This window comes from Glycine soja, chromosome 19 (assembly GCF_004193775.1).
Source record: "Glycine soja cultivar W05 chromosome 19, ASM419377v2, whole genome shotgun sequence".
In the NCBI taxonomy this organism is placed as follows: Eukaryota; Viridiplantae; Streptophyta; class Magnoliopsida; order Fabales; family Fabaceae; genus Glycine; species Glycine soja.
This window is the reverse complement of record NC_041020.1, coordinates 28,997,123-29,023,621: the sequence shown is the minus strand read 5'-3', so window position 1 is coordinate 29,023,621 and position 26,499 is coordinate 28,997,123. Positions and strand designations below refer to the sequence as shown.

General features: G+C 37.2%; 1 protein-coding gene and 1 non-coding gene across 2 annotated transcripts; both read right to left on the bottom strand.

Moving 5' to 3' along the window:
- Nucleotides 1-3,883: 3,883 nt before the first annotated feature.
- Nucleotides 3,884-3,990, bottom strand: LOC114401044. Its single transcript, XR_003664160.1, has one exon. It is a non-coding gene; the product is annotated as a small nucleolar RNA R71 (small nucleolar RNA).
- An 11,904-nt stretch (nucleotides 3,991-15,894) lies between these two features.
- Nucleotides 15,895-16,440, bottom strand: LOC114398698. Its single transcript, XM_028360862.1, has one exon. It carries the CDS (start codon nucleotides 16,438-16,440, stop codon nucleotides 15,895-15,897), a length of 546 nt encoding a protein of 181 aa, XP_028216663.1.
- Between the last annotated feature and the right edge of the window lie 10,059 nt (nucleotides 16,441-26,499).

Below are 26,499 nucleotides of genomic sequence, written 5' to 3'. Positions count from 1 at the left end.
CAAAGCTTCTTCGTGCAAGTGAAACCATGGTGGTTGTCGCTGCGAGAATTAATGAAGACAAACCATGGGAGTCATAAGCACAACAAACACCTCAACCGGTAGCTTGTTGCATTCTTGTTGATTTGATGCGTTCCAGTGCTTCTCTTCTCTCTTTATCCGCAACGACATCACTGTCAGATTCTGGAGTTTAGGAGTTAAGAAGATATGAACTCTGGATTACAGCATGAACCGGAGACGAAGAGTTGGAGTCGTCGAAAACTCTCTACCTCAAGGTTTTAGTAGCATGTAAAACTGTGGTTTTTTTTTTTAATGGGTGTTTCTCTACTCTCTCACGTTTTCTCTGCCACTAAAAGCATAGGACTTAGCAGAGCCTGTACACCCTGAGAGAAAAAATAAGTGACACAATGAGTGTAACTTTCTTGAATGAAGCAAAGCATCATGTGCATTTTTTACGTACATATCACCACGGTCTGGTGCGGGTTTTAGCGGTTTTGATCTGATATATCCATTCTTAACCGAGTTTTTCACTTCATTTCTACCAAAGTTTGAAACCCACCGTCCGTTTCAATCAAATTAGGCTCGGGTAGTACAGGTTTCAGACGGATCCGGATTTCCAGCTCCACCCCTAATGTTCGGTCCTGTTGTGTATGATTGTATGATTAATTATGCTTAAGAAATGTTTGGCCAAATAAAACCATGGGCATGTCTATTTTTTTTAGTTATGTTTTTCTTCCTAAATATTTTTTATTTTTTATTTTTCATTTTCAGTCTTTAAATAAAATTTTGACTAGTGTTAATTCTTAAACTTTTGTGTTGTTAATATTTCTAGTTATTGTTGTGAAAATAGTCGTTAATTGATGACAGAATTACTTTTTTATACATTTTCTTATTTTTTTGGCAATTTAGAACTAACCAAAATTGTTACATAGTACAAATTAATTTCGTGTTTTTTCGAGGAAAACCAACACATTAATTTACTGTGACAAACTCAACTACAAACATCAAATACTACACATCACAAACACATCTTCTCCCCCAAATAAGCAAACATACAAACCTAGCCCCCTATCGATCCATTGAAGAAAACAACCAACCTTCACTACTAATTTACCCAACCAATTAATTAAACACACTAATTTACCCAACAAATCTATCTTCTTGATCCTCCTAATCTCGTCACACTCAAGTAGCTTGATGGCCTTATTGGCATCGTGAAGGCTGGTGATGTCAAGGGTGGTTTTGAGTATGGCCTCGTTGGAGATGGCAGTGACAAAGTCAACGTCAATGCTAGCATAACAGTCAAAGTTGGACCACGCTTACTGCAGTTCTTGAGGCCCAAGGGTAGATTGAGGTTCAACATCATCGGTAAAGTCGCATGGGCTCGTATGGTGAAGGGGAAGGCTATCTAGGAGACACACTTGTGAGCCACTGCATCTCACACTTTAGATCCCATTTTGTGTGCGCATAAAGAGGTAGATAAAGAAGTGTCGACGGTTGGAGAACAACGAAGGGAAGCGGGTTGGAAATTGCCATCGTCGAAGTACAGAAAGTATGGGGTGACTCATACTTTAGATCTATTTTTATGTTTTGATTGAATCTACTAAGTTTTGCAATATCTGTTACCAAAATCAAGGTTTTTTTTTTATTGATGCGTAAAATAAGTATGCATTAGGGCAAGTGTACCTAATAAACCCCATTTTGATCTTAATCTTCATCGGGTTTTTGGTGTTATTTTCATGATTATAAGCACATGGATTAATTATTTTCAGTCTAAATTGTGTTAAATTTGTGCAAACCCTATGAATCTTTAAAGGATTGAGAAAGAGCATAAAAGGGGAGCTAAAAGTTGATTTCTTGCATAAAGCATGCTCTGTGCTTAATCTATGCACAGAGGGTGCTTATTAGACTCTGTTTCGGATTTGGAACCACAACCCTCATGCACGAGGCATGCTTATTGACCAGCATTTTGAACTTGAAGCATGGTCCCGTGCTTAGCTAAGCATGGGCCATGCTTACTCATGGACAACCCTCCAAGTAGGAGGCATGCATATTAGTTTCTGCCCCTAACTTTAAGCATGACCCATTGCATACTTAAGCATGGGCCATGCTTACTCATGCACAACCCTCAAAGCACGAGGCATGCATATTGGTTAGCACTCTGAACTTTAAGCATGATCTTGTGCATACTTAAGCACGGGACATGCTTACCTTTGCGTGACAAAATTGACCTTTTTTCCTATAAATAGCTTAGGTTTTAATTGTAAAGGACCTTTTTCTTAATTTTAAAATTTTGTCTTTTATTTTGGAGCAATTGAGAATTCTTGAGGGGGCTATCGGTAGAAAACTGAGGAAGGAAAATTTGGGGTCATAGTCTATAAGAATTTTCGATCTCTTTTGTTCTCTATGCTATTTTGTATGTCATTTGGTTGTACTATGACCATAATTGGCTAAACCCCTAGAGCTTGGATTATGATTTAGTTGTAACCGTGTACTCTGATTCCATATTTTAATTTAGTTCTCCAATGATATTCAACTAATTGTATTGTTTTACTATTTTCTCTTTTACACTAGAATTGATCACTCTAATTCATAGTTAATTATGTATTAGTGTTCATCTACTTATGATTAACTAACCTGTAAAACAATAGAGTTCATGAAACTTGCATGATCAAATTGGTTCATGAATCTCCTTTTTATAAACCTCTCTTTTATTCATCCTTAACCCTAAATTAAATCCTAAATGACCAATTGAAAATTAATTTAGGGGGAAGAGTATTTTCAAATCTTGACCATAGGCTGATGATTAATTTAAAAGGCAATTGACGATTAATTATTAACTTAGGGTTCTTAATTAAAATTAGAATTAAGGGAAAATGGGTACATGCAAATTCATAATTCGGGCTTGTCTTCAATCGTTCATCTCTTCCTTAGATTTTATTGCTTAGTTTAATTTATATTTTTTTGTTACAATTGGTGAAACACTTTCAACACAAGATAAAACCCCCCATGATTATTTAGTTTTTGTAATTTGAATTCTTTAGGAACACAACTGGTCTCTAGAGTATGATATTTGGACTTTCGAGTCTACGATACTATTGCATAGGGTACACTTGCCCTTGTGCAAGTACTTATTTTACACATCAAGTTCCTAGCGTCGTTGCTGATGACTAGTTGTAGAGTTCTTGTATAATTTTAATTTGCATTAATTAAATAATTTTTGTTCATAATTGTTTTTGATTTCTTTTCTATAATTTTTCTTTTTTGTCTTTAAATTCTATTAATTGTTTTGTCTCCATTCCCACTAAATTTTTGTTCAATTACCTATTGTGTTTTAATCATTTCCCTTTGTTTGATAGTTTATGCTAACTCGATCTCAGAGGGTTGAAATTCCTGAGTACGACCCTGAGATTGAAAGAGCTCGTCACAAGAACAACAATGACACAAGGAAGAGAAGGATGGTTGAAGCAAATGCTGGAAACAGGGGTAATGGAGGAAATTGAAGTAATGAGGTTGACCCATGGGAGCCCACTTTGTAGGACTATTTCACCCCCCATGGTGGGAGTCACGTCCAGTATTTTGCTTCCTAACTTAAGGGAGAAAAACTACAAGTTGAGGCATGGGATGATCAACATGATTGAGGGGATGCAATTTCATGGCTTGCCATCTAAAGACTTTGTTCTTCATCTGAGGAAATTCCTAAGACTCACAAATACAGTAAGAAGCCTAGCTAATGCTCATGACTACATTAGATTGTATACTTTTCTATTCTCATTGGTGGCAAAGGCTGAAGATTGGTTCTATGACTTGCCAAATAGGAGCATTACCACTTGGGACCAATGCTCAATGCAACATCCATAAATCCTTTCCAGTGGTGAAGTCTAAGCAGCTAATAAGAGAAATTGGGAATTTTACCCAATATGAGCAAGAATCCTTATTTGAAGCCTAGGAGCAATTCAAGGAACTATAGAGAAGTTGTCCAAACCATGGTTACTCACCATAAAGACAAGTCCACATCTTCTATAGAGGACTATCACAACACAATGAGTCTTGAGTGGATGTTGTTGTAGGGAGAAACCTCATGCATAAGATGACTAATGCAACAGTGGACATTGGTAAAGCCATGGCTTCCAATGCCTATAATGGTACTAGCGATAAGAGGATCCTAAAGAGGCCTATGGGAGTTCATCAAGTGGTGGTCAATTCATCCATCTTAGCTCTTGACAAAAAGCTGGATGTTTTGACTAAGCAGATGGAGACATTAAGGAAGGCTCAAACTCAGAGGATCCCCATCCCCTGTTTGTGATCAGTGTGAGGAGACAGGACATATGATTGGAGCTTGCCCTTTTTCTCAGCCTTTGGAAGATGTGAACTATGCTGGAAGAAGGAGCAATAGTTATGATCCTTACTCCAACACATACAATTAGGGGGGAAAGACAACCCAAACTTGTCTTGCAAGAAGCAAAGATACTAGAGGCAAGGTCAGGGGTCAAAGCTAAAATGTGCGCAGGCCCCCTCCCGTATAAAATGAAAATCACAATACTTATAAGGGTAGTCAAAATCAAAATCAAAGGCCTGGGAAGGAGGAATGAAGGCCATCTATGTAGGAAATGACAATGGGGCACATGACTACGAGTGATGGGAGGATTAAATCCTTAGAATCAATAGTATCAAACCTTGTCACTCTTATGTCTCCAAGGGCTCAAGGTGCATTAACTTCATAAATTGAGACCAACTCCAAGAAGGATGTGAAAGTGGTCAGCATCAAGAGTGGGAAGCCCTATGCAAAGCTTAAGAAGACAACTCCACCACCACCAAAGAAGGAGGTTCTCACCAAGGAAAACCCAAAAAAAGTAAAGGAAACTTCTACTGAAGGTAGTTTGGAGAATGAAAAAGAAAATGAGGTACTAACACTTTATGAGGTAAGTATCCTTTACCTTCAAAGGATTAAAAATACACAGTAGGATAAGAAATTCTCTAGATTTTTGGAAATGATTAAAAAGTTGCATATCAACATTCCTTTTTTTTGAAACTATAGCTCAAATTCCAAAGCATGCTAAATTCTTAAAATAAATCATTTCCAACAAGCACAAATTAACAAAATTTGAGACTATTAGCCTATTTAAGGAATGTTATGCTATAGTACTGAGAAAGCTCCCCCCTGAGCTTAAGGATCTTAGGAGTTTTACCCTCCCTTGCACTGTAAGAAACTCTCACTTTGAGACATGTTTGTGTGATTTAGGGGAAAACATCAACTTAATGCCTTACTAAATTTTTAAGAAAATAGGCATGGGAGAAACACAACCCAGAAGCATCACCCTACAACTTGTTGACAAGTCTATTGTCTGTCCCAGGGGAGTAGTTAAGGATGTGTTGGTTAAAGAGGAAAAGTTCATCTTTCCAACTGATTTTGTGGTGCTAGACATGGAGGAGGATGAGGATATCCCGATCATATTGGGGCGTCCATTCATGAATACATGTGACATGGTCATAGAGGTTAGGCAAGGAAAGCTCACTCTAAGGATGGGTGAGGAGCAAGTTGTTTTTAAATTGTTTGATACTATTAAAAAGCCTACCTCTTTTTCTGCTTGTAATTTCATTTAGGCAAGAAATCCCATTGATGCTTTGATGGAAGCCTCATTCCTAAGTGTGGGGATGGAGGACCCCTGGAAAGAGTTTTTATTGGCGAGGACTTGGACTGGTAATTGAGTAGTGATGAAAAGGAAATACTGATGTTCCTCTAAGCTCAAAGAAATGCTAGACCAATGAGAAATCAAAGGTTTGAAGAGTTGGAAAGGAGTAGTAGGCCAAAGCCTAAACCCTCCATTGAGGAACCTCCTGTGTTGGGGTTGAACCCTTACCTTCCAGCTTAAAGTATGTTTTTCTTGAACTTTTCTTTCTTGGTTAGTTGTCATTGCCCCAACTTTGAATGAAATAGAAGATGAGAAACTTTTGAGGGTTTTAAGGGACAACAAGGAGGCCTTTAGGTGGACCATTCATGACATTAAGGATATTGACCCTACATCGTGCTCCCAAAGGATCCAAATGTGTAACGCCCTGAAATTTTGATAACTAAAAATAGATGTTTGATATTTTTCTTGTGTTATTTGATTACTTGATTAATTTGGATGAGTTGAAGTATTGTGTGAATTAGCCATGTGTGATTTGCTTGTAATGGATGTTGAGTTGTGTGGAGTTTTATTGACTTAGGTTGAAATTATGAGATTTCAAGTTTTACCTAAACCTGTTATGGTAAAACCTTGATCCTAGATTCATTAACCGTTGGATCACCTTCAAATTTAGATTGTAGGCTTGCAACCCAAGTATGCACCTTTTGACCATTGGGGTTTTCAAAATAACATTTACAATGTGTTTGGATGGGGAAATTAAAGCAGGTGAAGTATTTCAACAGGGATATTAAAATGCCTTCCTATAATGTAATATGTTTGGATGAGATATTTTAAAAGTAATTAAAATGTTGTAATTTTTTAAAAGTATTTTAATGTACTAACTTAATAGCATTTCAAATTCTCACGAAAAAAAAAGGAATTAAAATTCCTCAGCCCACACCAGCTCTCTCTCCCTCTCTCAGCCACACGTACTCTTCGTCACTCTCTCTCAGCAGCGTCACGAGCTACCACCTCCCTCTCTCTCTCTGCTCTTTGATTCCAGGTTCATGTGCACCTTATTGATCCACGCCATCGCCTCTTCCTTTTCCATACTTATTTCTCTTCAATCCTTTTCTTCGTTTTTTTCTTAATTGTTTATTGCGCCATTTGTTCGATTTGGATCAAGCAGTTTTCGATTTTTGGGGTTCATGCAATTGAATGTCATCGAGCTGGTTTTTTTTATGATTGGGGCTTTTGGTTTGTGTTCTGTCCTTAATAAATTCTGGGGAGGGTAGTATTTTATTAGGTTAATTAATATCGGTTCAGAGGAAGGAGTTGGGTTTGTTTTTTTGGGTTCTCAATTGGTGGATTATTAGTTTTTGTTATTTTGAATTTGTTTTATTACCTTCAGTCTTCCTTGACAATGTGTGTTGCTTATGATTGTTGTTATATTTTGTAGGGAATGTTTAGATGCAGTTGCAAATGGATACTCTATTTATTTTCAAGTCTTGTTGTATTAATACAAGTTTCCATTAGGAGTTGTTCTTTCTATGTTTCTATTTCATTGTTGTCTTCACCCTTCCTTTTCGAAGGAAGGGATGGGTGGGACTTGGCATTTGTTTGTACAAACTTACTTGCTCATGGTAAAAATCTGAGTTTCTATTTTCCATGTGCAGCTGTGTTCCTTTGTACAACTTTTCCTACGTGTACAATTATCTCATGGTTTCTCCAAGGAGTTTCGTGGACAGGTAGAAGAAGGCTTTGGTTCTTGAGGTGCTTAGCACTAATTCTTTGTTGAATGTTCAATTGTAATCAGTTCAAACTTGCATTGTCTTTTTCAATTTTATGAAAATGATATGCTTCAAAGGTGGAATAAACTAGTTTGTTTATATTGCAGTTTTCTTGATGCAAAGGAGGGCCGCTACAACCCAAAAATGTCACCTAAAATACCAAGGGAAAAATGGCGTAAATGGTCACAGGTCATATTTCTTTTCTTTGCCATACCTAAATACCACTATTGTTCTTTCCAATCATACATGATTTTAATCTGTTGATCAAATGGTGCTTAGTAGAATATTTTATTCTGTAATCTTTCGAAACCTACTGGTTAGATGTAGCCTTTTCTTTGAAACACATAATTTTAGCTTACACTTGCTGAAAGAGAAACATTAATTTGGCTAGCCACACTCTAAAAGCTAGATAACTAGATACAGTGGAACCATTTTTGAATTGTTAATTGTTAGAAAGTACCAAAAAACTTAATCTAGTTCTTAAAATTTTTAACATTTGTTTATGGAAATTATCTCTTAATTTGAATTTATTTTGAATTTTTAGTGGATCAATATTGTTCGTAAGCATGCAAAAGTGGTTGTAGATGATGATGTTATCTTTTCTGTCTTTAAGAAATATTGTAAGGTATGTAATTGATCACAAGTTAGTTTAACTACAATTATTAATTCAAGGCAAGCTAGGTACTTGGAAGTTGTGTTGATTGTGCTTATAGTTCCAAATAATTGTAACTGTCTAATGGAATCTTGGTAATCATGGTCAAGCAATAGTGGGTTTAATACTGATGTAACATTATAAAAAGACTTTGAATTGAGAGCTCAAAATCATATATATTTGGGAAAACGGTGTTCTTGGGGCATGTGTTCTGACTGAGTAATGCATAATAAACATTTAGTCAGAGTCTTGTCAATTTTCTATCTCAATCATTAAGTGCTATGTATAGCCTTGTAGAATATGTCTTATATTAGTAGTATAGTTCTGATTCTGAAAACTGGACAAGCTGGTCTGAAGGGTTGAACTGGAAAAGTGGATCAATGGCCAGACAGTCATGCTTCCAGATTAACTAAGAACCACAATACTTAAAATTGGCTTTGAAAGTAGTAAATTGGGGAGACTTCCCTTTATTGGTTCAATGACTGGTATGGTCTTCAAAAACTTGATATGGAGTGAGGACATGTCTGTAATTCACTAGTTAGTGAAATTCTTCAGATTAATTGTATTTCAAAACACATTGGGAAATTTGATTTTTAGGATTAGGAGTTTGTAGGTTCCTGTTTACCCAATGGCATCTGATTTTTTTCAAGTAATAGTCGTTAAAGATCTAGATGTGAGATTTGACGAGTGATTATTTAATTATTGTTGGAAATTGCTATTTAAAATTTCTCCCTTTGCTCCCCTCTATTATTCTGCCTTTTATTTACATCTGATTTGCAAAGTATGCTCTGGTAGTTACTATTCAATCCCATAAAACAGCTGTTGAATGTGTCTTTTTTCTTTTTTGTTATCTTCAACATATAATTTTATGAAGTATGTTGAGACCCTAATGTTGTTTACAATGATAATATTGTGATGCTACTCAACACTCATTTCATAATATAGCTTTCTTTTCTTTTCTTTTTCAATACTGATAATATTGTGATGCTACTTGGTACTCATTTCATAATATTGTGATGCTCCTCTTTATTTTACATAGACATATACTTCAAACGTCAAATGGGATTACTACAAGCTTCAATCGGCATACTCCACACAAAGATTTTGATGGGATTATTATACAACATACTCCACACAAACAGATTTTGAAGACAAAAATTGGGCAAGTTTCTGTGGATCGAATGTTACGAGCCAATAGGACCATTTTATTTGGCTTAGTGAGAGAGGTCTTTTACATTATACCACAATTTTAAAACAATAATCACAGGAAATAACAAGTTATAATATAAAAAGAATAGTTTTTTTAGTAACATCTGGAAATTTTGTTTAGGCTAGTTGGAATTCTGGTGGCAGATTGAAAACAAGGCTCTCTTCCAAGGTCTTTTGAACCTTCATCCAAAATTTTTTAACCTTTATCATTTTATTTTTTGTTGTTGTTGCAATTTGGGGATGTCTCTGTCAATCCAAGCTATCCATAGTCTCCAAACTTATCAATTAGCAGTGGTTAACACATTGGTTTTGTTTCTCAAGTGAAATAGTGTTATGGTGCGTGAACTCACCCACATAGTGTTTTTGTATAAGTTTTTTTTTACATATCTGGGGTTTGTTAGAAATGATATAATTCAATTTAAATTAAATATTTGAGTTACATATCATTCATCTTTAATATTTTACATATTATTGTTTAATCCAAGTTTTTTTGTGTGTTACTACAATAATATTGTGTAAGATTCAAAATTGTTTAACATTAAAATTATTTTAATTATTAAATATTAACAAAATTTATTATTAAATATTGTATAGCATTAAATTTATTTTGAATATTTAACTATTTAAAAAATGAATCATTTATTTTCATTCAATATTGAAATTTTAATTTTTAAATAAATATTTAAAAATGAAAATTTGAATTTCATTGAAATTGAATTACTTTATCCAAACAATGAAATTAAAATATAAGCAATTGAATTGCCTCATCCAAACAAAATATTTACAAAATGAAAGGAATTTAAATCGAGGCAATTAAAATGTTGTGCATTTAAATTTCCAAGAAATTTCTAAATCCCCCATCCAAATGCATGTTTAGAGTATGATTCTCTAGAGCAAAATTTGCCCATACAAGCATAATTTCTCCCAGGAAAGTCTGAGTTGGATCAGCTCGCCCAGGTGAGCAATATTTCGTCTGGACGAGTCTTGCAGGCTACAAATATGTCCAATAGTGTAAAACGGTCATTTTGATTCCATCTTCTTCCCTAAACCCTCACCCAACACCCCAAACCTCCTCCTCCACCATCACCTACCATCGGTGACCGCCATGAGCTGTCGTTGCTTGCTGCAAGACCATTGCACGGAAAGGAACACTTTAATCGGAGCAGAATCTTCAAAACTCAACTCAAGAATTTGGTAGAGAGCAGAGCCTCCAATCCTCCCTTCACAGTTTCTTCGAGCTAACCATGATTACTAAGCTTTCTCCCAGTTAGTTTGAGCCTATCTTTGCATCTCTTGTGACTTGGGTACCATTATTGGATGTTTTTACACTTCCTTTGAAAAACCCTTGAAAATGAGACTTTGTAAAAGTTTCTTTTTTATAAAATAGACTTCATTTTTGTAACCTTCACTGAACCCTGATCACAATAGCATGATCAAAATTTTAAAATGACGTCTCTTTGATGTGGATCTCAAAACACCCCTTTAGCCCCTTTTTAAATTGAATGAGTATTTTACCCCAAAAGTTGATATTAACCTTGTCTTTGAAATCTATACTAAATAATCTTCGATTTGGTTCATAGAGCTCTATGTTTGGACGAACGGACGTGAACCTAAGAGATCTTAGAACAACGCTGCAAGGAACTAACGGAGAGATATAGATAGGTGAGGGAAGTTTATTGTTTGTTTAAAACTTTTGATACCATAGTTGGGGTCAGGAAACCTAATTACAGGGATGTATGTTTGTCCATGTGCATGTTGGTTTTCAAGAAAAATTGTGTTTTTAACTAATGGGATGTGATATATTTGTTATTGATGTGCATACTGGTTTTTCAAGAAAAACTGTGTTTTTAACTAACATAATATGATATATTTGTTATTGATGTGCATGTTGATTTTCAAGAAAAGTTGTGTTTTTAACTAATGGGATGTGATACATTTGTTATTGATGATTGAAATTGTGAATAATGTTGTCATTGTAATGATTGAAATTTTTGGGAAAAGTCTTAATTATAGAGGAGACTCTGCCCAAAATTTTATATTTGTTCTTCTATTTACTTTTGTATTAAATTTTAAATGGGCTAAGAGTTTGTATTGAATATCATAGTTTTCCTCTTTAATTTAGAATTTTCCTTAAAATACCAGTCTTGTGATATTATGAATTGCTATTGTATGAGGTTTATGTTGTCTGAAGACCTGGGGAATGTGAATCCCAGGCATGAATTTATATGTATGTATGTGAAATGTGATTGCTTGTGATGTTAATGATGATGTTGAGATGAGATAAATGTTGATGATAATGTTGAGATGAAATGATGTTGATGTTGATAATGATATTGAGATGAGATGATGTTGATGTTGATAACGATATTGATATGAAATGATGCTGATGTTGATAATGACATTGAGATGAGATGATGTTGATGTTGATGATGTCATTGTGATGATGTATGTTGTGTATGTACATGGGGGGTGCAATGAACATGTTGGATATCCCTGGAGGGGGAAATAGAGTGTTTAAAGAGTTTTAAGCATTTCTGGAGAAAGAAGGGGATGACTTAGAATCTTTAACTATTCATGGTCAGTGTATTGATGATGCCAATGTTTCATACTTCATATTGCATGGAAATAGTACAAACTTTGTTAGTAAGTACTCGTAGTTTTTCATGAGGAAAAATACTTATACTTGAAGGCATGTCACTCGATTTGGAACTTCCTTGAGACTCAGGTTGATCATCATAGGGGAACTTGCCTGTGCATGACAGGGTGACCTCGACACTTGCTGCCTAATTTTCCTAAGTGAGAGTGTCATGTGGACACGCTTAGGCTATTTCCTGACGAATGGTACCACATTGCATTTTAGAGTTGAGTCAGGTGCATGCATCATTATGAGCATAATTGATTTGAATTGTGGGAAAGTTGATGACTAGTTTGTTAAGTGTATGTTGAACTGTTAGATTATTGAGAATGATTCTGGTTATTGTTATTGTTTTCTTACTAATCATTGTCATTTGGTGCTTGTTGATCTTTTATAATAAACTCGCCCTTGCAATTTTTGTATTGTGTGGTTGGTGCTTGTGATGATCTCGAACTTTCGTTCGTGCGAGCAGATGAGCAGCAGTAGGTGACTTGGAGGGAAGTCCTTTTTTTGGAGCCGCCTAGCCAACGTGATAACATTGGAATTTATTTTGGGAGAGAGTTGTGTTTTGTTATCAACTCTTCCTTAGTTGATTCCTTGACTCTTTTTGATTGGACATGTAAGTTCCAAGTTTAGATATATGTAAAAATTGAATTATGTTCTGAAAAGCTAACTTCTATTGGGCTTTGGCTGAAATTGGATAAACTCTTCATGACAAAATCAATCTGCAACAAGTTGCTTCTGAAACAATGTTTGTTTGGCCTCCAAATGAGGGAAGGTAGACCCCTGAAGGAACATCTTGATGAGCTAAACTCTATTCTAATGCAACTACGTGACATTGATGTCAAGATGGAAGACAAAGATTTGACAATGATTTTGTTAGCCTTTTTTCCTCCATCCTATGAGAATTTTATGGGTTCTCTTAATGTAGGCAAGGACTCCATTACACTTTAAGAAGTTAAGTCAAGTCTATATTCTAGAGAGCTTCGACTAAAGGTGTCTGGGAATGGTGATGAAGCCTTTGTGTCTGGATTATTGGTGATTGATTCTACTAAAGGGAATAAGAAGAAGAAAGGCAAATATGGAAAGAAGACAAACCCAATCCTAAGGGAATTTGCAATTACTGCAAAGAATCAGGTCATTGGAAGTGAGACTATCCAAAGAAAGCAAAGAAAGATTTTGTTGTTGCTCTTGTTTAGAATGACTCCTCGTTGGGAATCAATTTGGCTCTAGCTATTAGTGAACAACTACAACAACATATTGAACAATGGGTATTGGACTTAGGTTGTTCTTATCATATGTGTCCACACAAACATTGGTTTGTGACATATGAGAAGAAGTTTAGTGGTAACGTCCTTATGGGTAATGATGCTCCTAGTAAGTTTATCGGTATAGGTTATGTTCAAATCAAAATGCATGATGGTGTTGTTAGAACCTTGACTGAAGTTCGTCATGTTCTAGAGCTTAAGAAAAATCTTGTATTTGTTGGTGTCATGGATTCGAAAGGTTTTTCTTGCTGGGTTGAAGGTAAAGTTATGCAAATCAAAGGGAAAGGGAAGTCTATGGTAATGCAAGGAACCAAGCAAGGAAATTTGTACATCCATTATGACAGACTTTGTCTTTGTTGTTTCACAATCTGAAAGTCATGCGTCCAATGGCTCGTGTGATAATTCTCTGTGGCATCTACATCTAGGCCACGTGAGTGAAAAGGTCTGGATATTCTAAGCAAGCGAGGCTTACTTGGAAATCAAAAGGTGGAACCTCTTCAGTTTTGTGAGCACTGCGTCTATAGGAAACAATATCAAAATAAGTTTTAAAAGGCTATGCACACCACAAAGACCATGTACTACATCCATTTTGATTGCTGGGGACCTTTGAGAGTTCCATCACTGGGAGGGGCAAGGGATTTTCTCTCCATCATCAATGATTACTTTTGGATGACATGGGTATTCAAATTTGAAGTAGAAATCTGAAGCTTTCAAATTTTTTCAAGCATTGGATGATTCTTATAAAGAATCAGATAGGAAAGACAATGGGTTGGAATTTTGTTCTACTGAATTCAATGAATTCTGTAGAGATGATGGCATAGCAAGACAATGTACCATACTCTATACTCCACAACAAAATGGAGTAGCTGAAAGAATGAACATGACTTTGTTGAAAGGCCAAATGCATGCTATCCAATTTAGGATTAAATAAAAGTTTATGGGCTGAGGCAGTCAACACAACATGCTATCTTATGAATTGATCACCATCCACTACCATAGACTTCAAGACCTTTATTGAGGTATGGTTTAACAAACTAGCTAAATACTCAATACTGAAGGTGTTTGGATGTCCAACATACTATCATGTAAGTGAAGCTAAGCTGGAGCCTAGAGCCACGAAAAGATTCTTCATAGGCTATATAGATAGAGTCCAAGGATTCTTAGTCTAGCCTTCATCTGAAAGAAAGGTCATTCCGAGTAGAGATGACGTCTTTGATGAACTAGGTGGAGTTTGAGAGCTCCACAATTAGAAACATTAGTGATTAAAAGTAGTTTGAAGCACCTGATGAGATTGATCAGGATCTTCAAATGCATCCTTGTTTCGCGACAAAAACTTGTTCGTGAATAATGATCTATGAATGCTAATCAGCAAGTGTACTGAGTCACACAAGTAATATAAAACGGTAAGAACCGAGTATCGAATCACAGGGAAATTGTTTCATTCAAAATATGTGTATTCAATAAGTAAACATTTGTGTAAAACAAGTAAATAATCAAAAAGGTTTTTTTTCCTACAATTCTAATTAACTACAAACTAAAGTATCTAACAGTGAGAGGTAAAAACAGTCAAGTAAAAGCGTTGGGTCATTCTACTAAACCTACTTTGATGTTACTAAGTATTTTTCTCTATTTAATGTTGTTTTAGTTTTCTTATGCTTAAAACAACTACCCAAACCAAGAGGACTAAACATGGTTGCTATCCTAGGGTTCAAAAATAGAAATTAAAAAAAAATTAAAGTAAGAGATACTTACTTGGATTGTTGAGAAGAAGGAACAAAATGGAAGCCAAGAAGCAGTGAAGCAAGGTGAGTGCAATGCAGGGGATGCCAATGATGAGGGAAGCAAGAGATGCTATGATGTTTGCACAAAAAGAAACTTCCTATGGCAGTTAAGTCTTATTTTTGGAAGTTTCGACTGCCTCGCTTAGCGCAAGTGACTCGCTAAGCGAGCACTCAGTGACGTTTGAGTTTTTAGATTTTAAAATCATGTGCTTAGCGGGACAGGCTCGCTCAACCCAATTCAAAAATTGGAAAACCCAAGAAGGATTTGGGCTTAGCAGGAAGATTACACGCTTAGCGAGATTTGTAGCTCTGATTGGTCTGTAACTTTCGCTTAGCGGGACATGTGTCAGCTTAGCGAATTAATGACTTAAGATGCAGTAGTGGGGAGCGCTTAGCAAGATGGTCTCACTTAGCGCAATTCCAAACCCGAGAGGGATTTGGGCTTAGCGGGTATGACCCGCTGGGCCCAATTAACATGAAGGTCCAGGCAAAGAGGAAATTGTGCTTAGCGCATGGATACGCTTAGTGAGACTATGTTGCATGCTTAGCGAGATGACTCGCTTAGCCTAATTCCATTAAATGCAATTCCAGAGAGGTTTTTGGGCTTAGCGCACAGGTCTTGCTTAGCGATGCCCCTTCAGCCAATGGGTAGGGGTTGATGCGCTTAGCGCGAGTGGTGGCTCGCTCAGCGCATGCATGATGATTCGCTTAGCACACCGGTCGTGCTGAGCGAGTGAATGACTAAATTTTTTTTCTAAGTTATTCCTCATCCACAACTTCAAAGAAGCTTTAACAACCCCATGTATCATACAAAACATGTTGATGACTTACTCTAACAATCACAAACAAGTTGAAACCTAGCTATATGCAATGATTAATGAAAATAAAGAAAAAGAATTGGGTTGCCTCCCAAGAAGCGCTTCTTTAACGTCACTAGCTTGACATATATTACCTCATGGGTCTGGAGCAAGCTTGGCTCTGGCCATCAAAACCATCTCATTCTTAATTACCTCCATCTTAGAACAGATGTTCTGGTCAAGTAAGTGCTTTTCTGCATCAAACAAATCAAATTTGATCTTCTGATCATCTACACCCATTTCCATTTTACCTTTCCCCATATCCACCACACAATTGGCAGTTAACATGAAGGGAAGGCCCAAAATCAGAGGGATCTTAGCATCCTCTTCAATGTCCATGACAACAAAATCCGTAGGGAAGGTAAAGTGTTGCACCTTGACCAAAACATCTTCAATTACTCCATAAGGCCTTGTAATCGATCTGTCTGCCAACTGTAGTGTCATTCTAGTTGGCATAATTTCCAACTCTCCAATTCTTCTGCACATGGAGAGAGGCATCAAATTTATGCTGGCCCCCAAGTCAATAAGGGCTTTTCTAACTGACATTGCACCAATAGAGCAAGGGATTGTGACACTCCCTGGATCCTTGTATTTAGGTGGAAGGATTCTTTGAATCACAGCACTGTAGTTTCCTTCCACCATAATATTATCACTGTGGATATATTTGCTCTTCTTGGTTAGCATATCCTTCAGAAAATTTAAGTAAAGTGGCATCTGCTGTAAGGCTTCTCCAAAAGGGATAGTTATTTCTAATTTCTTGAAGATATCAAGAAAACGAGCAAAGTGTTGTTCCTTGTCTTTCTTGGACGGTACCAAAGGATATGGCACTTCTGTCCCTGAGCATGGAACAACCTCTTTCTTTCTTTCTCTGGCTAGCTCACTCTTTGTCTTCTTTTCTTTCTCTTTTTCTTTCATTTTTTCATTTTTCTCTTCTCTTATTTCTTTCTCACCATCATTTATATTTCTCTTTCTCAACTGATCTTTTTCTTCCTCTTCTTCTTCTTCAACTACTAGCTCTTGTTCATCCACATTCCTCCCTTCACCTTGAATCATGATTGTCTTCTTGCCTCTAGTCATGGCAGCTTTGCATTCTTCCTTAGGATTCTTTTTAGTATTAGCTCTGAAACTTCCAAAAGAATTCTCAGCTATTTGGTTGGCTAGCTATCCTACTTGAATCTCCAGGTTCTTTATGGCAGACTCTGTGCTCTTGTGATTAGACATAGTAATCTACATGAACGGAGCCAAAGTCTCCTCCAGCTTGGTTGTTCTTTTATAAAGGTTAGGCCCTTGATTTTGAGGCCTGTTGGATGATCCACCTTGGTCTTTATTATACTGGTTTCCAGGATGAGATCTCCACTGCCCTCGACTCTGATTAAAATTGGAACCTTGTTGAAAACCTGCGAATCCACCTGCATTAAAACCTGGTCTATGCTGGTTTCCCATGTAATTCACTTCTTGTGCAGCCTCTTTAAGAGGTATACAACAACCAGATTCATGAGCTCCTCCACATATGCTACAACCTCCAACCTGCAAAACAATTGAATGTGAAGGTTGAGTCACTTGTAATTGAGTTGGCAACTTACTAAGTGTTTCTGTCAATGTCTCAAGATGCCTAGCTAGCAACTTGTTCTGTGCCTATAATGCATCTTGTGAGGAAAGCTCTAGCAGACTTCTCTTTGTAGGAATGTGAGTCCGATCACGCAGAATGGCATGACCACTTGCAGCCATGTTTTCTATCAACTCCATAGCTTCTTCAGGGGTCTTCAATTTGATTTTCCCTCCAGTAGAAGCATCTAACAACTGCTTGGATTATGGTCTCAAACCATCTATAAAGATATTTAGCTGAATTGGCTCAGAGAATCATGAGTGGGTGTTTTCCGCAGCAAGCTACAGAATCTTTCAAGTGCTTCACTTAAAGATTCATCCGAAAATTGATGAAATGAGGAGATAGCTGCCTTGACTTCAGCTGTCTTAGACTCAGGAAAATATTTCTTCAAAAATTTCTCTACCAATTCATCCTAAGTCTTCAAACTATTTCCTTTAAATGAGTGCAACCACCTCTTAGCTTCTCCAGACAAGGAGAATGAAAACAAACTTAGCCTTATTGCATCCTTAGGCACACCGACAATTTTCACTGTGTTGCATATCTCAATATATGTAGCCAAGTGTGCATAAGGGTCTTTATTAGGCAAACCATGAAACAAATTTCCTTGAATCAGCTGTATCAAGGAATGAGGATACGTGATGTTATGGGCTTGAACTTATGGCCGCACAATGCTTGTGAAGAATTGCAGCACGATGGAGCTAGAATAGTCCTCAAGAGTAACCCTTTGTGGTTGATCTTCAGCCATAATTGAAACTTCAGATGCACCTACTTCTGATTCTCTTAACTCTGGAAAGATCGAAGATGACTTAGATGATTGAGATTCCTCCAAATTTGGTTGTGCTGTCCTTTCCTGCAAAATTTTTCTCTTTCTCTCTGTGTTGTTCCTCCTGCAAGTGGCTTCTATCTCCAAATCTAATGGAGCTAAATCGCCTGCAGAAGAGTTACCTCGCATACAAGAAGCACTAAACAGAGCAACAACAATTAACCAAATCAAGAGAAATATAAATTGTGACTAACTATTCACAAAATCAATAAAAGAATAAAGAATAAATGTATACAAATTGAACTCTACTTTCTAAATGGAAAGAAGTTTCTCGGCAACGGTGCCAAAAACTTGTTTTGCGGCAAAAACTTGATCGTGAATAATGATCTGCGAATGCTAATCAGCAAGTGTACCAAGTCGCATAAGTAATATAAAACGGTAAGAACCGAGTATTCAATCACAGGGAACTTGTTTCATTCAGAAAATGTGCATTCAATAAGTAAACATTTGTGTAAAACAAATAAATAATCAAAAGGGGTTGTTTTTTCTACAATTCTAATTAACTACAAACTAAAGTATCTAACAGTGAGAGGTAAAAATAGTCAAGTAAAAGCGTTGGGTCATTCTACTAAACCTATTTTGATGTTACTAAGTATTTTTGTCTATTTAACGCTGATTTAGTGTCCTTATGCTGAAAACAACTACCCAAACCAAGATCCCTCGAGTGAATGGGTCTAACTCTATTTAAACTTCTTCCTTGATCCCTTAACAAACTTGGTTTAAATGAGTTGCATTAAGATTATAGCATAATATAAACTAAATCACTGCACTCCGTCCCCAAACATACAGTTTTCTAGCCTGCTCTATCAAGTTCTAAGGTTTTAAAGCACTTCCCAGTACTAAAAATCCTAACTTTACATACAAATAGGTGATCAAGCCACAACCATGCAAGAAATAAGTGCAGATAGAAGCAATGAACACATAAAAACAACTTTAAATAGATAGTGAGAGGATATTACATCAAATGTTCAACAGAAATCCCCAACAAGAGGTTTAGCCTTCCATTGCAAGTTTGTAACTTTCAGCTCAAAGGATAGATTTGTGAAGGAAAACTAAGGTTACAAATGGATGAGGATGTCTCCTCCACCCCTAGAACCCTAAAATCACTCCTAAAACCTAAACTCTCTTGAAGGCTGGAGCTTTGCTCTATTTTTCGTCGCTCTGGGTGTGTCTCTTTGTTTCCTCTCTTTGTGTATATGATGTCCCCCTATTTTTACACCAACTTCAGTGTTTTAAAGGTTCCTTGAAGTTTTAGATTCTGAAGGCTTGCATAGCGCCATTTTCTCGCTAAGCGCGGGTTAGTGAATTTTCGCTTAGCGAGCTGGGCATGCTGAGCGCGAGAAGGGACAAACGACTCGCTGGGTGAGCTTGCAGGATGCTAGGCACGGGCATCTGTGACTGATCCTCTTCTAGGGTTTTCCCACGTGCTAAGCGGGCTGAGTGTCTCGCTTAGCAGATGTCACTCGCTAAGCATATATGCCTCGCTTAGCGAGACACCAGCTGCTTCACCTTCTTCTACTTTTAGCCTGAAACTGAAGTTGATTCACATTAATTCACAAAAATGGGAGTATCTGCTAAACATTTTCAAATTTTCAAACTGAAGTTAATTCACATTGATTCACATTTTCAAACTAAACATGAAAATATGTACAAATCCTACAAAAAGAACCATAAATTGAGGGAAAGATGCTAATTTCATATAACTATTCAATACAAAAGTTAGTCGTAAATGACGACTAACAATCCTCAACATAAAAATTCAACAATAGTTGAGGGGACTAACTAGATGATTCAAAACCATTCGAAGTAACCCAAAATCACATCACTCAGAAAGTCATAAAAGGAAAATCAAGGCTCCTAAAAGATATGCATTTGATATAGTGTCTTATGCGCTATAGATAGCAGAAGACATCAATCCATTCAAACCAACCACTTATCAGGAAGCAATTTCTTGTTTTAAAGTTTAAAAGTGGATGATGGCCATGAATGAAGAGATGGAATCCCTTCATAAGAACCAGACTTGAGATTTAGTTAAGCTACCTGAACATAGAATAGTAGTAGGGTGCAAGTGGATCTTAAAGAAGTCATCTGTTATAAAGCATGTCTAGTAGCTAAAGGCTATAATCAGAAAGAAGAAGTGGACTACAACAACATATAACCATTTGATTAAATTCTTCAATTTGAATGAAAAAAAATGGGTATAACATAGTATAAATTTATTTTCCTACTTTACTACAAAGTACTATAAAAAGATGGGTATAACATAGTATAAATTTTTTTGTCTCAATAAATCGGGGAGGGCGAGATGATAAAGGAATCGACTAAAGGCATCTATCATCTCATCGGAGAAGCAGTATCTCCAGTAGTTCGACACACTTTCATACGTGTTTTGCTGGCCCTAGTGGCAACTCTAGATATGGAGCTAGAACAACTCGATGTCAAAACTGCCTTTCTCCATGGGAGACTAGAGGAAGACATTTTGATGCAACAACCTGAAGGTTTTAAGGTGGAAGGAAAGGAAAATTCTATCTTTAGATTGAAGAGGTCTCTTTATGGACTGAAGAAATCACCAAGATAATGTACAAGAGATTCGATGAGTTAATTGTCTCTCATGGGTACATTAGAAGTCTCTATGACTCATGGTTTATCATAGCAAGGTGGAGGATGGTTCCCACATCCATTTATTACTCTACGTGGATGACATGCTCATAGCATCTCAAAATTCACTGGAAATTCAGGAGTTAAAGTCACTACTTAGTAGTGAATTTGAGATGAAGGACAAGGGTATCACTGAAAAGATTTTAGGCATAGAGATCAAAAGGGTTTGAGTCTAGAAGAAATTTATGTGTCATAAGGAATACATTCAGAAAGTGTTGAATCATTTTAGGATGATATTAACAAAACTAGTATGTACTCCTCTGACAAAGTGCATTCGTCTATCTGAACTCAATACTACACAATCAGAATCACAGAAGGAATACATGTCTCATGTTCCTTATGCAAGTGTTGTAGGCAGTCTCATATATACTATGGTATGCACCAGACCATACCTAACACAAGAAGTTAGTGTTGTGATTAGGTATATGGGTAATCTTAGGAAGAAACATTGGCAAGTTGTAAATTTTTGAGCATGCAAGGTGTTCCCTCCAGAGTTCAAGTTTTAGGAGAGGAAAAGACGGATGGAGGAGGCCAACAGTATTTATGGGATGATCCCTACCCTTACAAGGTTTGCAGGGATGATATGATAAGGCATTGTGTGCCTTATGAGGAGGTAAGTTTCATTCTCCAACACATTGATTGTCTGGAGGCTAGGGGCCACCATGGTTCCACAAGGAGAACTTACAAGGTCCTCCAATGTGGCTTTCCTCAAATGTTCTGGTTATGAATATATTTTGGTTGTTGTAGAAGGTATGTCTAAGTGGGTTGAGGTAGTAAAATTACCCACTAATTGATTAAATCCTCCCAAGGAGGGGACCCATCACCAGAGCCATGGCTAGGAGACTCCAAGAAGATTGGGCTAGAGATGCAGGAGAAGGCCCTAGGGTTCTCATGAGTCTTAGGGTAGATTTTGAGCCCATGGGCTAAGTATGCGCCCACTTATCTTTGCACATATTAGATTAGGGTTTCATTATTTTTGGGCCTTGAATTTAGGGCTCCATAGTGTAGGGAGGATACCCTAGTAATGTAGGATTTTTCAGCCCTTATATTTTAGGGCACCTAGACTAGTTTTTGTATTAGGGGTAGTTTTGTAATTTCACATGCATTAAGTGCACTATTTGATATGTGTGTTGGGAGAGAAATTTAATTGAATTGGGAGAAGTCCAATCCAATTAAAATTACGACCAGCCTAAGGGGGAGGTGAGCATTTGCTTGCTACACCCCATTGCCACATCAAATAGTTACACTTTGTGCATGTCTTTCATGCTTTACATGCCTCATGACACCTAAGCACACTTAATAGAGAATCTTGGACTTGATCTTGGATTAGTGGGTTGAACCATAGCTGAAATTCACCAATCATAATTAGTGAAATTTTGGCTCCAAATTTGGCTCCACAACTAGATGAGAAAAAAAACATGTCTCTTAAGTGAAGAACTCCTTCCATATAGATACCTAGATGAGCTAGTCCAACATTCTATAAGAGTGGAACAACAACTTAAAAGAAAGTCTTCTTCAAAATCTTATGGTTTTCACTCTTATCCAAGGAAGGACCAAGCCCAAGGAATTTTGGGGGTTGTACCTTCAAAACCCAAGGAAGATAAGGATAAGACCATAGAGAAATCCACCTCTAAGACTAGTTCCCAAGCAAGGACTAGCAACATTAAATGCTTCAAATGTCTTGGGAAAGGTCACATTGCCTCTTAATGCCCCACAAATAAAACCATGATTATGAGGGGTCAAGACATTTATAGTAGTCAAGAGAAGACTACTTCTCCCCTTCCGCTAGTGGAAGTGAAGATGAAGTAAGGGGTGAAGAGTCTAGTGAGGAAGTGTACCCCTATGAAGAAGGTGACCTCCTAATGGTTAGAAGGCTCCTTGGAGGCCAATCTTGTGATCTATCCCAATCCCAAAGAGAAAACATATTTCATACAAGATGCAAAATTTTATATAAAACTTGTTCTCTCATTGTGGATAGTGGATCTTGTGTCAATTGTTGTAGCACAAGATTAGTTTCCAAGTTGAACCTCACTATCATTCCCCACCCAAAACCTTTTAAACTTCAATGGCTTAATGAGCAAGGGGAAATGATAGTTAACCATTAAGTGTATGTACCTTTCTCCGTTGGGACATATAAGGATGAAGTCAATTATGATATAATTCCCATGGAAAAAGGACATATTGTCTTAGGAAGGCCATGACAATTTGATAGGAAGATCATTTACAATGGCCTAACTAATGAGATTACCCTCACCCATCTTGGCACTAAATCTATCCCAATGAAGGACAAGAGAGATGAGGAAAATTTAGAAAAACAAGAGAAAAAAAAAGGATAGTAAGGCCTTAGATCCAAAGGTTAAGGAGAAGGAAAAAGAGGGAAGGTGTTCCTCTAAGAAAGTTGTAAAGAAGGATAGTCATTTTGCAACAAAAAGAGATATTAAGAAAGCTCTTCTTATCAAGCAATATTTCTACCTTCTCCTCTCAAGGGAGACTTCCCTTAGCATTTCCACAATTCCACCAGTTGAGATTATCCCCCTAAAGGTCCAAGAACTCTTACAGGAATTTGGTGATGTATTTTCCAAAGAGATACCCCTTAGGTTACCTCCTTTTAGGGGAATAGAACACCAAATAGACTTAGTCCCAGGAGCAAGCCTTCCTAATATGCCAGCTTATAGGACTAATCCTCAAGAAACCAAGGAGATTGAATCCCAAGTTAAGGAATTGTTGGAGAAGGGCTGGGTCCAAGAGAGCCTAAGTCATGGTGTTGCACCTGTGTTGTTGGTGCCCAAGAAGGATGGTAAGTGGAGAATGTGTACAGATTGTAAGGCTATCAACAACATAACTATGAAGTATAGGCACCTCTTTCCTAGGCTTAATGATATGCTTGATTAGTTGCATGGTGCAAACATATTTTCCAAAATTGATCTTAAAAGTGGTTATCACCAAATAAGGATGAGAGAAGGTGATGAGTAGAAAACCACTTTCAAGACCAAGTTTGGGTTGTATGAGTGGCTAGTGATGCCTTGTGGGCTCACTAATGCACCAAGCACCTTCATGAGACTAATGAATCATGTCCTAAGGGAGTTCATAGGTAGATTTGTAGTTGTTTATTTCAATGACATCTTAGTCTATAGTTGGGACCTAGATGATCACTTAGGACATCACTCTTTTTGCTAATATAGATAAATGCACCTTTTGTGTCGATAGTGTAGTCTTCTTAGGTTTTGTGGTTAGCAAAAATGGGGTCCATGTGGACCCTGAGAAAATCAAGGCCATCCAAGAGTGGCCCACCCCAAAAAGTGTAGGAGATATTAGGAGCTTCCATGGGTTGGCAAAAAGCTAAACAAGAAGCATGCAAAATGGGTAGAGTTCCTAGAGCAATTTCCATATGTTATCAAATGCAAAAAGGGAAAAACCATTGTGGTTGCAGATGCTTTTTCTAGGACACACGCATTGCTTTCTTCTCTCGGAGCTCAAATTTTAGGATTTGATAACATAAGGGAATTGTTTGTTTCTGATGAATACTTCTCTCCCATTTATGCTAGTTGTGGGCATAAGTCCCAAGATGGATTCTACATTGCTATGGGGTATTTGTTCAAGGAGGGAAGGTTTTGCATATCCCAAGGATCCATTAGAAAGTTGTTGGTCAAAGAAAGCCATGAAGATGAGCTAATGGGGCATTTTGGAATTGATAAGACTCTTGTCTTCCTCAAGGAAAAATTCTTTGGCCCCATATGAAAAAAGATGCCTATAGGTATTATACTAGGTGTGTGGCTTGTTTACAAGCCAAGTCTAGGGTGATGCCTCAAGGGCTATACACACCGTTACCCATTCCATATGCACCCTGGGTAGATATTAGTATAGACTTGTCCGTGGGCTTCCTAAGACCCAGAGGGGTGTAGACTCTATCTTTGTGGTGGTGGATAGGTTTATCAAGATGGCACATTTCATACCATGCCACAAGGTAGATGATGCTAGTCACATCTCAAGACTCTTCTTTAGAGAAGTTGTGAGACTTCATGGTTTTTCTAAGACTATTATTGTGTCTGATAGAGATGCTAAGTTCCTTAACCATTTTTGGAAAACTTTATGGGCTAAGCTAGGAACTAAGCTCTTTTTCTCCACCACTTGTCACCCACAGATTGATGGGCAGATAGAGGTAGTAAATAGATCTCTATCCACATTGTTAAGGGCTCTCCTAAAAGGCAATCACAAGTCTTGGGATGAGTACCTTCCTCATGTGGAGTTTGCCTATAACAAGGGGGTTCATAGAACTACTTGGCAATCACCTTTTGAGGTTGTCTATAGGTTCAATCCTCTCACACCTTTGGATCTAATTCCCCTTCCACTTGACACTTCTTTTATACATAAAGATGGGATATCTAGGTAAGAGTTTATGAAGAAATTACATGAGAGGGTTAAGAACCAAATAGAGAACCAAATAAAGGTGTATGTAGCTAAAGGCAATAGAGGAAGGAAGGAATTGGTGCTTAATGAAAGGGATTGGATTTGGCTCCATCTTAAGAAGGATAGGTTTCCTACTAAGAGAAAGTCCAAACTTAGCCCCAAAGGTGATGGCCCTTTTCAGGTCTTGTAGAGGATCAACAACAATGCTTATAGGCTAGACCTCCCAAAAGAGTATTGAGTTAGTAACACCTTTAACATTATTGATTTGGTTCCTTTTGTAGGTGTAGCTGATTTAGATGATGAGTAGTCTATAGATGTAAGGACAAATCCTCTTCAAGAGGGAGGGGATGATGCAATCCTCCCAAGGAGGGGACCCATCACCAAAGCCATGGCTAGGAGATTCCAAGAGGATTGGGTCAAAGATGCAGGAGAAGGCTCTAGGGTTCTCATAAGCCTTAGGGTAAATTTTGAGCGCATGGGCTAAGTATGAGCCCACTTATCTTTGTACATATTAGATTAGGGTTTCATTATTTTGGGTCTTGTATTTAGGGCTTCACAGTGTAAGGAGGATACCCTAGTAATGTAGGATTTTTCAACCCTTGTATTTTAGGGCACCTAGACTAGTTTTTGTATTAGGGGTAGTTTTGTAATTTCACATGCATTAAGTGCACTATTTGATATGTGTGTTGGGAGAGAAATTTAAAATTAAAATTACGACCAGCCTAAGGGGGAGGTGAGCATTTGCTTGCTACACCCCATTACCACATCATATAGTCATACTTTGTGCATGTCCTTCATGCTTTACATGCCTCATGACACCTAAGTATACTTAATGGAGAATCTTGGACTTGATCTTGGATTAGTGGGCTAAACCATAGCTGAAATTCACTAATCATAATTAGTGAAATTTTGGCTCCATATTTGGCTCCACAAATTCAAGTGAAAATGGTTTAACAACTTTCATAAAATGGTTTAACAGAAGCAAAAATGGTTTAGCAGCTCTCAGAAAAGTTTGAATTTGAATTTTAAAAGGTGTAATCGATTACCACTATTGTGTAATCGATTACCAGTCACGAAAAGTTTTGAAATTCAAGCTGAAGAGTCATGACTCCTCAAAATTAATTGTGTAATTGATTACCACAGACCTGTAATCGATTACCAGTGAGGAAACTTTGAAAATAACTCTAAAAAGTCACAACTCTTCACA

Excerpts from the sequence above, each read along its gene's own strand:
- LOC114398698 (XM_028360862.1), bottom strand. The coding sequence starts at position 16,440 with ATGGTGGAAGGAAACTACAGTGCTGTGATTCAAAGAATCCTTCCACCT.